This window comes from Cebidichthys violaceus, unplaced genomic scaffold (genome assembly GCF_023349555.1).
Source record: "Cebidichthys violaceus isolate CVI_PGR_0920_01 unplaced genomic scaffold, fCebVio1.0.p SCAF_17, whole genome shotgun sequence".
Classification (NCBI taxonomy): Eukaryota; Metazoa; Chordata; class Actinopteri; order Perciformes; family Stichaeidae; genus Cebidichthys; species Cebidichthys violaceus.
In genome coordinates this window covers 12,459,419-12,473,872 of record NW_027176340.1, presented here as the reverse complement: position 1 = coordinate 12,473,872, position 14,454 = coordinate 12,459,419, and the positions used below count along the sequence as shown (strand labels likewise).

Sequence of the window (14,454 nt, the reverse complement as noted above, 5' to 3'; positions counted from 1 at the left end):
AGTCAGGTAAGGATATTTTTATGGAACGGGGTAACAGATTTATACATATTTTACAATTCCAATGAAAGTATTATTTTAGCTGGCCTTGTTTTGTGTTGCAGGAATTATTTTGTATTTTTTTTTTTTATTGTGATGATTAGTTTTTATTTCAGGTTTGTTTTTATACTTAATGTGTTTTGCTTTGTTGTCTCCTGATTGATTTCTAACATCATGAGACCATGTTGGAAGTAAGTGTTTCCCCAATTTTCTTGTCTGATCATCCATAAATAAAATAAATCCTAATCAGATTATAAATGTGAGAAGTGTTGTTGGTGGTCGTTACCTGGAATGGGGATGACAGGGATCGTCTCATTGGGTACAACCCTGGGTGAATTGCTGTCTTCCACATAGAAGTGGGCTGTCTGGAAACAGCGTCTGACAGAAAGAGAGAGAGGTTACATGTTAACAATGCCTTAGGGGGAGCAGCAGGTTCAGCCTGGGCCTAGGCCGGATCCTAGCAACATGTTTTTACCTGCTCTGTGTGTGGAGAGAAAGACACAGACTATATATTTGATTATGGCAGTCTTTAACCCCTGAAAGTATAGAGAAATGGCAGAAATGGACTTTGAACTTCACACACACACACACACACATACATACATACACACACACACACACACACACACACACACACACACACTCACAGAATGTGCCTCGCTGTAGGTGTGTCTGAAGTCACACACAGTATCTGTAGTAGTGCTGTATGGGGAAGCTTTCAGGAGCAGACACATCAGAATGTCTCCTGTTGTGTTTTTAGTCTGTGACGGTGACTTTGACAATTCACATACGTGATGTTTGACATCAGACACTGCTTTGAAATTGAGATTTGCATCCGGCATTTAGAGACAAGATGGAGTTTCAATACAGCAGGAAGAAGCAAAAGAGGTATCACAAGCCTTCTCTATCAGAAAACACTGAAGACGTGAAAACAAATCCAGAGACAGAGAGCATCAAATAGAGGTGGACGAGCTACGTTTACATCCAGCTGTAAGGCTGCTTTCACAAAAATTTAAGTCACAAAAAACTTTTACATGGAACTTTTTGTTACTATCCAAACTAAACAAGTTTTTTGTTGAGACCGAAGCGGACTGAGAAGGAGCTTTCAGCATCTAACTATCAGTGTGTCCGTCAAAAGTTACTGCTGTCTTCTGGTTCAGTCTACTTCAGTAAGAGGATCTTATTTTGAAAGCCTTCCAGTAACAGTCATCAGCCGACAGATGCTACACTGAACACTTAAAGTAGCAAATATAGAGAAACATACAGCCTTAAAGACTCGTAGAGGGATTGTTCTAGCTTATAGAGTACCAGTGTACCTTTTAGGCATGTGAGGCTGTCATGGAGCATATCAGCAAGGACAGTACTCTATGTATCAGAGTGTAGCTCACTTCATGGCGGCCACAACACATCCCGTATGAATAACTGCCTGAGGGAAGGAGACGTACGCTCCGAGTCTGAGCGGGTGTCCGTGGCTAAGTGGAGAGCAGGGCCCCCTTTCAATATGAGGGTCGTTGGTTCGATCCCTGGCTCCTGCTCCACTAGTCTCATGTCAATGTGTCCTTGAGCAAGACACTTAACCCCAAAATTGCTCCCGTAGCTGTGCCTACGGTGTATAGATTCTGAATTATAAGTCACTTTGGATAAAAGTGTCTGCTAAATGACTGTAATGTAATGTTTGTTGAAGGCTGTGATTAACCGCTTGCAAGTTGCAAAGACTCAAATTACATCTATTGCAATAATATATACATATTCTGGATGGTTTGATATGAGAAACAGATGCTTTTCTCTTGGTTATGGAAGAAAACGTGCTACATAGATAAACACAAGTTGTTTGTTTCCGCTCACCTGACACGCACCCTCTTGTGGTTGTGTGAGTAATGACTGTTGCCTGTCAGGAACACATGCAGAAGTAGCATGATGTGAAACCTTTGAGGCAGGAACGCGGCCTTGACGTTTATGTTTTCAAAGTGTCTTACTTTGACATGGGAGACCGGCTGCTGTTTCCATCTTAACAGTCATTGTCTTAAGCCAACCTTGTTGGTTTGTCTTTACATATGAAGACTTGTTGGATTAGTGCTGACGGTAACCAGATTTTCACATACATATATGATTGTAGAGCCAACAAAAATATAAAGAACAAACTAGAATTCAACCAGTCATGTTGCAGTTTACATCCACATCTTACATCCACAAAGACGTGCTTAGAGGGTCAAAGGGTCTTTTTACCACCAAATTTGTATCAGTTCATCCATGAGTCCAGGTGGACGCTTGTGCCAATTGTGAAGAAACTCCCTCCAGGCATTACAATCATGAGAATAGACAGATGGATGGACAACTTGTAAACATACTGCTTCTGAGCACAGCTTAAGGCATAAACATACAGAATCAAAAACACCATGGACTTAATTTGTTCAAAAATAAATAATATCACTATTTGCCAGCAATGCAGAAACATTACTGATGTTACTTTCTATAGGATAAGTCATCCTGTGCCTTCTTCTAGAATCATCTGTATATTTTTACACACATTTTAATTAGAAACACACAGACTGAGCTACACTCCATTTTCATTACAAGGTGTTAAAATGAAGACCTGCCACATGCCTTGTTTTAACAACTAAATGAAACTAAACTTACTGACAGTGTGTACTACCAACTATCATTTGCAGTGTCCTTATCTACTATTACAACTCCCAGTGACAACACTGCCCACTTCTTCTATATATGTGTGTGTGTGTGTGTGTGTGTGTGTGTGTGTGTGTGTGTGTGTGTGTGTGTCCAGACCCTCCCTACCTGTATTTGATACAGAGCAGAGAGCAGAACGTGTTCATCCTGGTGAACAAGCAGAGGATGGAGGTTTCCGCATGCTGTTGCTGATATGAACTGAGAGCGAGTGCACAGGGGACGGAGGGACAGGAGGAAGGAGGACAGAGGGAGGGAGGACGGCTTTCCTAACAAGGCACGGAGGGGGTTGTTCACACACACACACACACACACACACACACACACACAAACACAGGTCAATCCCAAGCCACTTCCTGGTGTGAGACAGCTGGTGTCATGGTGCATTCACGTCACATGGGACAAAGTTGACAGAGCCACGCTTCGGTTCAAACTGACAGGAAGTCACAGTATTGACCAAGAAATCAAAGCCGACCTCTAGTGCTTGGTGGTTTCAGATTCTCTATGATACAGATATCTCACTCTGTGCTCAAAAAGAACAAACGTCCCTGTTCACTGCCCCGTGTCAAGAATACTGCAATTAATGTTGGAAGAAATAAAGGGCAAGATTAAATATATTTTCTAAAGACATGACTAAGATTTTGAGTTGCATCTAAGAAAAGTATTTCACATTGTTTTAGAAATATGTATTAAAAGAATCACAAATTATGTTGTTGATGTTGATGACTGCATGTTGTTCCCACATATTGTTTATCAAGTGAGGGCCAATGTGCTACCCAACAGCATTTAAAGTAAAGTCTGCATGATCACGTAAGATCAACTTGTTTTTGTTAAGAAGCTCATATTTACTATTTTCCCACAGGACTGGAATGCAGCAGAGCAACAGTTTAGGTAATGCCGGTGCACCAACTGCAACTAGAGGGCCAATAGGACTGCAGCAGGGTGGAGACTGTGTAGAACATGGGGTTGTGACCTGAGCTTTGTTCCACAATAGGATTATATACACCAACACACCCCCAGCCAGACCTGTGTGTGTGTGTGTGTGTGTGTGTGTGTGTGTGTGTGTGTGTGTGTGTGTGTGTGTGTGTCTGTATGTGTGTGTGTGTGTGTGGGAAAAGAGTTACGCACAATTTCTCAACACTTGTACACTAACCAGTTCAAAACTGTTTTCTCAATAAGAACTCTGAGAGCAGTTTGGTCCAGAGATCATGTGATATGAAAAAAACAAAAACAATAATTCCATAAGCAATATGATGGTGTCAGCAGTTACACATTTATTTGTTGTCTCTTTCCTCACATGCCACCAATGATTTGTTTTAAATGTTCTACGAGCTGCTGTTTTACAATGTGATTTAACCAATAATTGCTAGTTAAAGAATCATCTTATGATGGATTCATTTTCTACAATTTAAGGACATTACTCAACAAGAAGATGTTACAAACAGATGTGTAAATCAAACAGTACTGTAAGTGGCTATAGTAAAAACCTATTTATTAAATACCTTAATAAAACCAGAAGGCAGCTGAAATGAAGAGCTCTTACTTTGTTAGACCACAAATACTAGGTAATCTTCAGCCAATAAATAATGTGTCCATGCTTATCAGAGCTCAACACTAACTTTTAACTATGGTTGCCATGTAACCAGGCATCAGCTTGTGATTTTCCAAAATCAAATCAAAATATGGTTAGTCGCTTAATTTATTAATGAAGTGCCCCATGCAGTTATACGCCAGCTTAATAATGCAAATATGACGTCTTTTGTGTGTTTGTTGACACTTTGCAGTATCTGGTTCTTTGTCTTTGGTTTGCACATTGGTTTGTAATGTTGATGGGTTAGTGGAACTTTTAACCCCACAGTCATTTAATTTAATTTGATTGATCATTGTCATCAAGTGAAACGATATTAATAAATATATTTTATTTGTGTACTGTCTCTATTCATATGTTAAAAAACGGTTGCCTCTGCAACCAAGAGCCAATAATTAGTTGCCAATTGCTCAAAATGGTTGCCCTGGCAACAGGCAACCCTTGGTATAAAGCATAAAGCATTTATGATCCTGTGCTCAGTACTTCTTTGCTTTGTACTATTGTACACCTTCTCTTGAACCCATGCTGAAATCATCCATGTGACTGAACTCATATTGAAAATTGTCCCCCTCTCATACATCAATCATGTGTTGCCTATATATGCAGTGTGTTGGCTGATGACATGTTTTATATATGGGTGTTCCCTGCTACGGCTTGCCTCAGACTTCACCGTTTCAACAACAAATAATCCATCACAACGATCAGATGGTCCTCTAGTCATATAAGGAGAATTTACCTACACAAGTTGGCTATTAATGAATATCAGATGTGGTTATTGTAGCTTCTGTCAACAATTGTTTGGTGTTGGTTCTTTTCAGTTTACTACTCAGACTGAAGCTGGTCTAATACAATCTGACAGCTGGACTAGGATTAACTCACCCACGAGGTTCCTTCATGAGCTGGTCTGGATGTGTTTTACACCTCGAGGGAACTTATGAAACATAAATCAGCATATGATGGCAACTTTTCATTCATATGCTACAGAAATCAAATTCAATTTAGAAATTCATCTAAATAAAATAGGATTCAACCAATGTAACGTTAGCATAAAAAAATTGAGGTATTAGCAAGCTAACGTTAGTTACTAGCCACATTACGTGAGAAAAAACATAATTTTTCATGTACGCACTCTCGTCACAGCATAGGAATGCACATTGCTCTCGCCAGATAATCCCTTAGGATAGTTCAGGTGATTAAAAGTGAGATTGTACGAGGTACTTCTCCATCGTCAGTATATTACCTACAGTAGGTGAAGTTTGGAGAAGCAGACAGGAGCACCAGCACGGGAGCAAAGCTATGTACCAATGTCGACGGAGGCAGCAGCAAAATGTATTTTAGACACTTAAAAAAATCGAAATCAGTTTGAGTGTAGGCTATATTTGAATAGCCAACAGCCTGATTTGGGTTAAATTCAACAGCCTGATTTGGGTTAAATTCACACCAAACCCTGTGAGACGTTAAGTCTCACCAACGTGTGAATTTTGTTCCAAACTCAACACTGGGTTCTTATTTGACAAGACATAGACATAGCCATAGACACCACAAGGATTCCTTGTGCTACGGCCGGACGTCACAAAACCTATAAAAAAACAGTGTCACCTCCAGCTTGCGGGCGTCCCGTTCGACTCAAGTTGGTGAAAGGCGGTGCACACCTTTTTTTTGGGGATCCTGAAGAAGAGAACAGATACTTTATATGCCCCGTTCTCTCCCTGTTAATGTAAAAATGTTGCCGGTCTTAAGGACGAGAATTCCCTTAACTTCCGAGTAATCCCCGCCCACTGCCATACAGAGGGTTTATTGCCACGCAGCTTGAAGCTGCCCAAGGTTAACCAAGAAACTTGAAGAACCACATCGTCCGCTATGAAGTTGTCTCAGAGTAAGAGGCTTCTGTCTGGGCAGAGATAGGTCATAGTAGGGCTGGGCAGTATGACCAAAAATGTATATCACGGTATTTTGTAGGATTATACCGGTTTCACGGTATATCACGGTATTTTTACTGCATTAACGCATTAACTAATTAACGCCAAAAATTATTTTATCGAGCGTTTAATTATTGAGCGGAAATTCTTAACACAAGAACCGGCTGGCAGCGAGCGGTGAACAGCTGTTTGTGTGGCGTGTCATCCATCTCTTCCTGCTTCCTTCACCTACATTCCCCTGGGTCCTAAGACCCTCTAAGTACAGCTTCTTATCACCCTCTATGTACCAACGTCCATTTATAACAAATACCACACATATTACAAGGTAATCAGTGTTGCATATGTGTCTAACCAAAATACCCCCAATATTAGAGTTTTTAAAGTGTTTTTGTTTGCAATATGTATAATTATATTACATTACATTACATTACAGTCATTTAGCAGACGCTTTTATCCAAAGCGACTTACAATAAGTGCATCAACATTGGTAATCAAAAGAACTACTAGTCACCAGAAGTCATAAGTACATTTCCTTTTCCAAACAAGCATCTAAGAGCATGAAGCAGAGCATAACTCAGAGCCAAAGTACAGTGCAAAAACAAGAAAAACAGTTAGTGCTATAAGTAATATGAATACAATAAGTGCAACAAGCTAGTATGAAAACAATAAGTGCTAAGTGGAAGGCTCAGGGTAGCACTTCCTGAAGAGGTGGGTTTTCAGCCTGCGCCGAAAGATGGGCAGCGACTCCGCTGTCCTGACGTCAGTGGGAAGTTCATTCCACCATTGTGGGGCCAGGACAGAAAACAGCCGTGACCGGGTCGATCGGCCGCCAGGACCTCTGAGCGACGGGGCAACCAATCGCCCCGAGGCAGCAGAGCGAAGTGGTCGGGCGGGGGTGTAAGGCTTGACCATGGCCTGGAGATAGGAAGGAGCTGTTCCTTTCACTGCCCTGTAGGCTAGCACCAGAGTCTTAAACTGGATGCGAGCTCTTACAGGTAGCCAGTGTAGAGAATGGGTAGCCCGTGTAGAGAACTCATATCATTCAGTTATTGCTACTGAGAATTTAACAAACATAAAAATATGACGTAGATAGGTTTGCAGTTTTCAAGGTGTAAACTTCAGATTGCATCTGTTACACACATGAAAATAACTCACATTTTCTGCTGAGGTGATGTAAGTTGTTCGTGTTACCACCAGCGGCATAAACAGTGGCTCCAAACTCGCAAAACGTCAGATTTTTTAAAACCAAAACACTTCCAAACAGCAAACACAGCTCCTCTCTTGGGCACAGACTCTATTGGTGCATCTCCGGTCTCTCTTTGTTCCTCCTGTATCGCTCTTTTCTGTTCTTTAAGTAACACGACAGAGCCTCTCCCAGCTGTTAGCAGACTGTTGTGCTAACGGCTAACTACCGAGCTGTACCCAGCATGCTGTTCGGCAGTGAAATTTTATGAATGTACAATTATTAGTGTTACAAATTGTTTATGTGTCACAAACATAGACCGCAGAGTTCCGTCAGTGCTGTTTAGAAATTACTGTATTCCATACTGCTGCTATAGTGTTGTGTTAGATCAGTCACCGCGAGTGAAGTTGGTAATTGTGACTTTATCAGTTAAAAGACCAGAACCACAGCTGGCCGAATCTAAGTTCGCCAGTCGGGTTTCTGAGTGATAAAGTAACAGCTTCCGTATTTTACTGCGGCGGTGAGGATCTGAATGCTTTTGAGGGTTCTTTTGTTTAGTTTTTCTCTTTGTTTCTTTGCCTTTTTGTTTGACTAACCCCCACACACACTCACACACACTTACAGATTTTGCTACCCATCTCAGACACACGTGGTGGCCCTACCACCATTTTGTAGTCTTGCATAGCATGGTCACGTACAAGACTACACCCGCCATTTTGATAGTCCTATCTATCTTCCGCCCTATGGTTTTGTAGTCTCACGTGGTAGGTTCACTTACTAGACTACATCCGCATTATTGGGTAGTTTTTCTCACATCTCCCCCTACACACACACACACACACACACACACACACACACACACACACACACACACAGACTTTCTCTCACCACAGATTGTTGATTTTAGCCAGTAGGCTTGTAATTGTATAATAGTTGTTAGTTTTAGATATTAATTGACTTGATCATTAGGGCCCGAGCACCTACAACGTCGGGCCGCGAGGTCCCTATTGAAACTGTAGGAATTATTATTATTATTAGGGCCCGAACACTGACGAAGTCGGGCGAAGGCCCGATTGAAATTCAAAGAATTATTATTAGGGCCCGAGCACCGACGTAGTCGGAGCGGAGGACCTATTGTTATTCTAATGTTTTTTATTATTAGGGCCCGAGCACCGACGTAGTCAGTAGCGTAGGACCTATTGTTCTTCTAATGTTTATTAGGGCCCGAGCACCGACGAAGTCGGGCGAAGGCCCTATTGTAATTCAAAGAATTATTAGGGCCCGAGCCACCGACAACGTCGGGCCAGCAAAGGCCCTATTGAAATTGTATGGGGTATTATTAGGGCCCGAGCCACCGACAACGTTGGGCCAGCGAAGGCCCTATTGAGATTCTAAGGGGTATTATTATTAGGGCCCGAGCCACCGACAACGTCGGGCCAGCGAAGGCCCTATTGTAATTCAAAGAATTATTATTAGGGCCCGAGCCACCGACAACGTCGGGCCAGCGAAGGCCCTATTGAAATTCTATGGGGTATTATTATTATTATTATTATTAGGGCCCGAGCCACCGACAACGTCGGGCCAGCGAAGGCCCTATTGAAATTCTATGGGGTATTATTAGGGCCCGAGCCACCGACAACGTCGGGCCAGCGAAGGCCCTATTGAAATTCTATGGGGTATTATTATTATTAGGGCCCGAGCCACCGACAACGTCGGGCCAGCGAAGGCCCTATTGAAATTGTATGGGTTATTATTATGATTTTTATTTTTACACTTTGGGGGCATTTTTGGGATACTTGCCAAGCATGAAAACTCACCAAATTTTGCAGACTTGTCAGGTCTGGCAAAAATAGCCATCTGACATAGGTTGCATATTTCAGTGTAAAAAAATGGCTCTCTAGCGCCCCCTACAAGTCGGACCGGCGACGCCCCTCGGCCAGTATGTCTGATTTACTTGAAATTCGACACACATGTCCAGATCCACTAGCTCTAAAAAAAAGCCTCTCAGACCCTTAAGGTCCGCCTACCAAAATTTTCCGCCATCTTGAATTTTGTGAAAAACACATTTTTGAGAACTCCTCCTACACACTTGGTCCGATTGCTACCAAATTTTCTGTGGATCATTATTGGATCAACATCACATGAAGTTATCAAAAGCTTGTTGATATCTTAAAGCGTTTAGAAGATACGGACCAATGAACTTCTTGGGGCATGGCTTGTTTTTCAATACACATAACTTCTCAACCGTGTATCCTAAAATCACCAAATTTGCAGTATTTGTGCATATTGCATGGTGAAACATACCCTGCAATTTTCATTCCATTCAACCCATAGGGGGCGCTACAGTATTTCACTCAATTTCAGTTTTTTGGTGATTTTTCATGTTTTCAGCCTTTGTATTTTAACGAACTCCTCCTAGAGAATTCATGCGATCAACTTCAGATTTGGTCAGGATGCTCTTAAGACCTTTGTGATGAAAAGTTATCAAAAGCTAGAGTTTTCATCAAAGAACCTTGACGTGGCGGGGCGGCCATTTTGCCTCATTGGCCGGGAAAAAAGAAGTTGTTATAACTCCAAGGTACATTATTCAATCTGCACGAAATTTCTTATGCATGATGCTACTTCAACCCTTAGCACATGTCAATTAAAAAATGTTCAATAACTCATAGCGCCACCTACTGGCAAAAGGAAATGTCATATTTTATACTTTTATTTACTCCTCCTAGCCAGTTCACCAGATCAGTCTGAAATTTTGTAAAGATAGTCTTAACACATTGATGATGCACCATCATGAATATTGGGAGTTTTCGTTGAACGCTGTTGCCGCGGCAACGCATCATTGGCCATGAAAAAGTAGGCTGATGGATCAGTGGCTTGCGATGCTCAAAAACTCATGGAACTTTATACATGTGTTATAGGTAATGGGAGGACATATTTTATATGGGTGTTTGGTTTGGCCGTTTTAAATTGCCTCCATAGCGCCCCCTACAATATTTAAAAAGAGCAGCCCCAGCGCTACGTTTGAGGTACCTGTATGAAACTTGGTAGGATTATGTATCTCAGAGAGACTTACAAATAAGTCTCTTGGGACCATGCTCTAAACCGTACCGGAAGTCGGCCATTTTGATTTTTGTGTCATTTTTCAATGGATTTAGGCTCATTTCTAGTCGCTATACTTTAACGAACTCCTCCTAGGGACTTTGTCGGATCCACTTCAAATTTGGTCGGAACAGTCTCAAGACCTTTGTGATTAAAAGTTATCAAAAGCTTTACGTTTGACGGAATGCCTTAGCCGTAGCGGGCGGCTACTTTACGTGACTCCCCATGAAAAAAGCTGATGTAACTCAGCCGGACTTGTTCCAAATGCTCCTAAACTTCCCATGCTTGATAACATTCATGGCCTGAGAATGTCTACAAGCTAATTTTCACTAATACTCACAGCGCCACCTGCTGGCCAAAGTAATTCTGCGTTTTTTGACAACTGGCATCCAATTTACATGACTTTTACACAATGTTGTCTACAGTTATTATAGAGCAACATAAAACATGTTTTTGCATGCTCTGTAGCACCATACAGCGGATACAGGATGCTGTGGACTATTTGCATAGCATCATTTCCTGCGTCACGCGGTCCAAGCAGAAAAAAATCATCGGACTCCGACGCGCGTTGTCCGACTGTCGCAGACGATCTCGGCTGCATACGTTGGAGTCCCACCAGCACCCCCGACGTGCGGGAGGAGGCGAGGGCCCGTTCATCGCTGCTCGCAGCTTTAATTAGGGCCCGAGCACCGACGAAGTCGGGCGAAGGCCGTATTGTAATTCAAAGAATTATTATTATTATTATTATTTCTCCTCTAAAATCGCATTTTTCAGGGCTTTATCATACTCAAAAACTCCCCAAATTTGGCAGGCGGATCAGCACTGCGTGAAAATTTGAGATTTTATGGGTCGCATGCTCATGTATGACAAAATGGCTCACTAGCGCCCCCTACAGTTTCACAGGCCACGGCCTTCACCCAACATGTCTGATTAACATGAACTTTGACACACATATTCAGCTCCATCTGCTCTACAATCATTACACTCAAGTTTTTTAGCTCCGCCCATTCAGATTTCCACCATTTTCATTTTTGTGAAAAACACATTTTTGCTACCAAATTTGCTGTGGATCATTATTCATTCAATTTCATCAAAACCCCCCCAAAAGTTTTTGATGGAATGGCGTAGCTGTGGCGTGGCGTTCATTTTATGCGACTCCCATTAAACTACGTTTTCAGGCTTTGTATTTTGACAAACTCCTCCTACAGAGTTTATGCGATCAACATCAAATTTGGTCAGGACAATTTAAAGACCTTTGTGATGAAAATGTATCAAAATGGTGAGTTTTCATTGAACGACCTTGACATGGCGTGCGCCCACTTCGCTCACATTTTGTGCCATTCGCTATGAAAGAGGGAGTTGTTGTAACTCAGAGGTACATTGTCCAATCTGCCCAAAATTTGTTATGCATAATGCTATTTCAGGCTTGAGCACATTTCCATGCCAAAATGTTGTCAAAGTCATAGCGCCACCTACTGGCAAAAGGAAATGACACGTTTTATACTTTGATGTACTCCTCCTAGCCAGTTGATCTGATGGACCTCACATTTTCTGAGGAAAGCCTTGAGACATTGATGATACTTCATCATGAATTTTGTGAGTTTTCATTAAAATATGTTGCCATGGCAACGCATTATTCACCGTGAAATGGAAGCTCAGTTTTCTGTGGCTTAGGATGAACAAATAGTCATGGAACTTTGCACATGTGTCAAAGGTGATAAACATAAATAACTAATATGGGGTTTTGCCTTTTCTTTTAGAAATTGCCTTGACAGCACCCCCTACCAATATTCAAAAGAGCAGCCCCAGCGGTACATTTCACCTAGATGTATGAAATTTAGTAGACACATGTATCACATTGAGACTTAAAAAAAAGTCTCTTGAGACTATGCTCTAAATTATACTGGAAGTCTGCTATTTTGATTTTTGTTTGAATTTTCCATTCATTTTTGACCATTTCTAGGCACTATACTTTAACGAACTCCTCCTAGGGAATTTTGCGGATCCAATTCAAATTTGGTCAGTACTATCTAAAGACCTTTGTGATTAAAAGTTATCAAATTCTTTACGTTTGATTGAATGGTGTAGCCGTGGCGTGGCAGCCATTTTACGTGACTCCCCATGAAACAGCAAGATGATGTATCTCCACTGGACTTGTTCAAATCTGTCCCAAACTTGCCATGCTTGATACCAGTTATGGCCTGAGGATGTCTACAAGCCAATTTTCCATATAAGTCAAAGCGCCACCTCATGGCAAAAGGAAATCTGCGTTATTTGACAAACAATATCCGATTCACATGTAATTTACATGATGTTGTCTACACTTGATATAGACCCTAAAAGAGCACTTGTTGTAGAGCAACATAATCCATGTTTGCATGTGTTCTCTAGCGCCACATAGTGGATTCAGGAACTAGTAGAATATTGGTGTAGCCCTTGTTAAAAACTAATTCAGACATCAGGATATAAATAGTTTTCTAAAACCAAGTTAAAACTGTACAAGTATGGGTAAAAATAGATATGGGTGGATAAAATGTATTTCAATAAGAGACTCATAAGCTTTATAGTTCAAAAGTTGCAGTTCATGCAAATGAGCATAGTTTGTTTGATAAGTACATGATTCAGAACGTGTGTTCTCCCTAACAACCTAACTTGTGTAGCAGTATGATATGTCAATCTTTGTTTTGACTTTGTTTAATTGGCTTGTCCTGAAACTAACAGCCAATCCAAGCCCATTCTCATGTAGAGGGGTGGGGCTTAGTCGTATGCGGCCAGGTTCAGTGTGTTGGAGAAATGGAGAAGCGAATTATCACCATCAAGTGAATAGTGACTATTGTGAGAGTGCAATAATGTTCATAACTTAATGGCTGACGACCAGTTATCCTATGGTTTGGACTGTTGTGATGTACAAGAGGTAAATACGAGTTTGTGAATTCTTTTCTATACTGTGACTAAATGTTATAGTGTAAAACAAGTTGTGTTACTAATCACGATTAGCCGTTAGCATTAGCATAATAACCGTTAGCTTTGCTTTCATACTGTTAGCTGTGCTTTCATACTGTTAGCTGTGCTTTTATACTGTTAGCTGTGCATTTGAAACCAGTTCTTAAGCCCCAGCCTATTTTTAGGCCTCAGCTCGAAAATAGCATACCCATACTACAATGAGTGTAGTGTTGCAACTGTAAGGGCTATTTTAATACGTTTGGTAATAAAATAACCCTAACACTTGTGAGATGTGTTTATATGTGTAAATATCAGTAGATATGTTACTGGTTAAGAGTAAATTAAGATGGCACACAGCACAAATTGAAAATTCTAACTTTCGCCTGAAAAAAAAAGCAATTTCAGGATATTTTTTTTTAGAAATCATGTAGATCCAAGCTTTCAAGCTGTCCCAGATCATAGAACTATATGTCTCTATTCACATTTTCACTTCGATAAAGTGAAGCATTCATAAGCTAGAGAGGATACAGTACAGAAATTTCAGGCGAGGATTCCAATATTTACACATGTTGCACAATGTGTGTTATTTTAACTTTATGATGTACCAAACTATATATTTCACTTGTATATATCACTAATGGTGTTCACTACATCTAAATAGAGCAGTTTGAGCTTTATTTGAAGGCCCTAAGCCCTTTCTAAGCTCTTTCTATGTCTCTGTGTTCATTCAACTTTTTTCAGATCCAGCCCTCTCTCTCTGTTCAGGGCTGCAGCTCAGCCCCCCTTTCTCCGATTTTCGCCATTGAGCCCTCCTATAAGCCAATAGAATTGCAGGGAATTGAAAGTTAGATGATTGACAGCACTAATAGCCAATCAGAATAAAAAACGTCCCATCTGATGTCAGATCTGAAATCCAATTTGCTGAGACTACATCCCTCCCCAGAAGCCAACCAGTATCGGAGAGACACGAATCGAACGGATTCACACGGAGCACATGCAACTGG

At 41.1% G+C, this 14,454-nt stretch overlaps 1 protein-coding gene across 2 annotated transcripts in view; it reads right to left on the bottom strand.

Annotated features, from left to right (window-relative positions):
- The window catches only part of LOC137874016 (receptor-type tyrosine-protein phosphatase gamma-like), a 598,619-nt gene that overhangs the window by 41,145 nt on the left and 543,020 nt on the right, over window positions 1-14,454 (bottom strand). The window contains exons 14-15 of one of the 2 annotated variants that reach the window (XM_068712605.1): window positions 2,830-2,919; window positions 323-414 (exon numbers count right to left, since the gene is read on the bottom strand). In XM_068712605.1, coding sequence (XP_068568706.1) covers window positions 323-414; window positions 2,830-2,919 — 182 coding nt within the window. The remainder of the gene's footprint in view (window positions 1-322; window positions 415-2,829; window positions 2,920-14,454) is intronic. The other variant, XM_068712604.1, reaches the window with a different exon arrangement.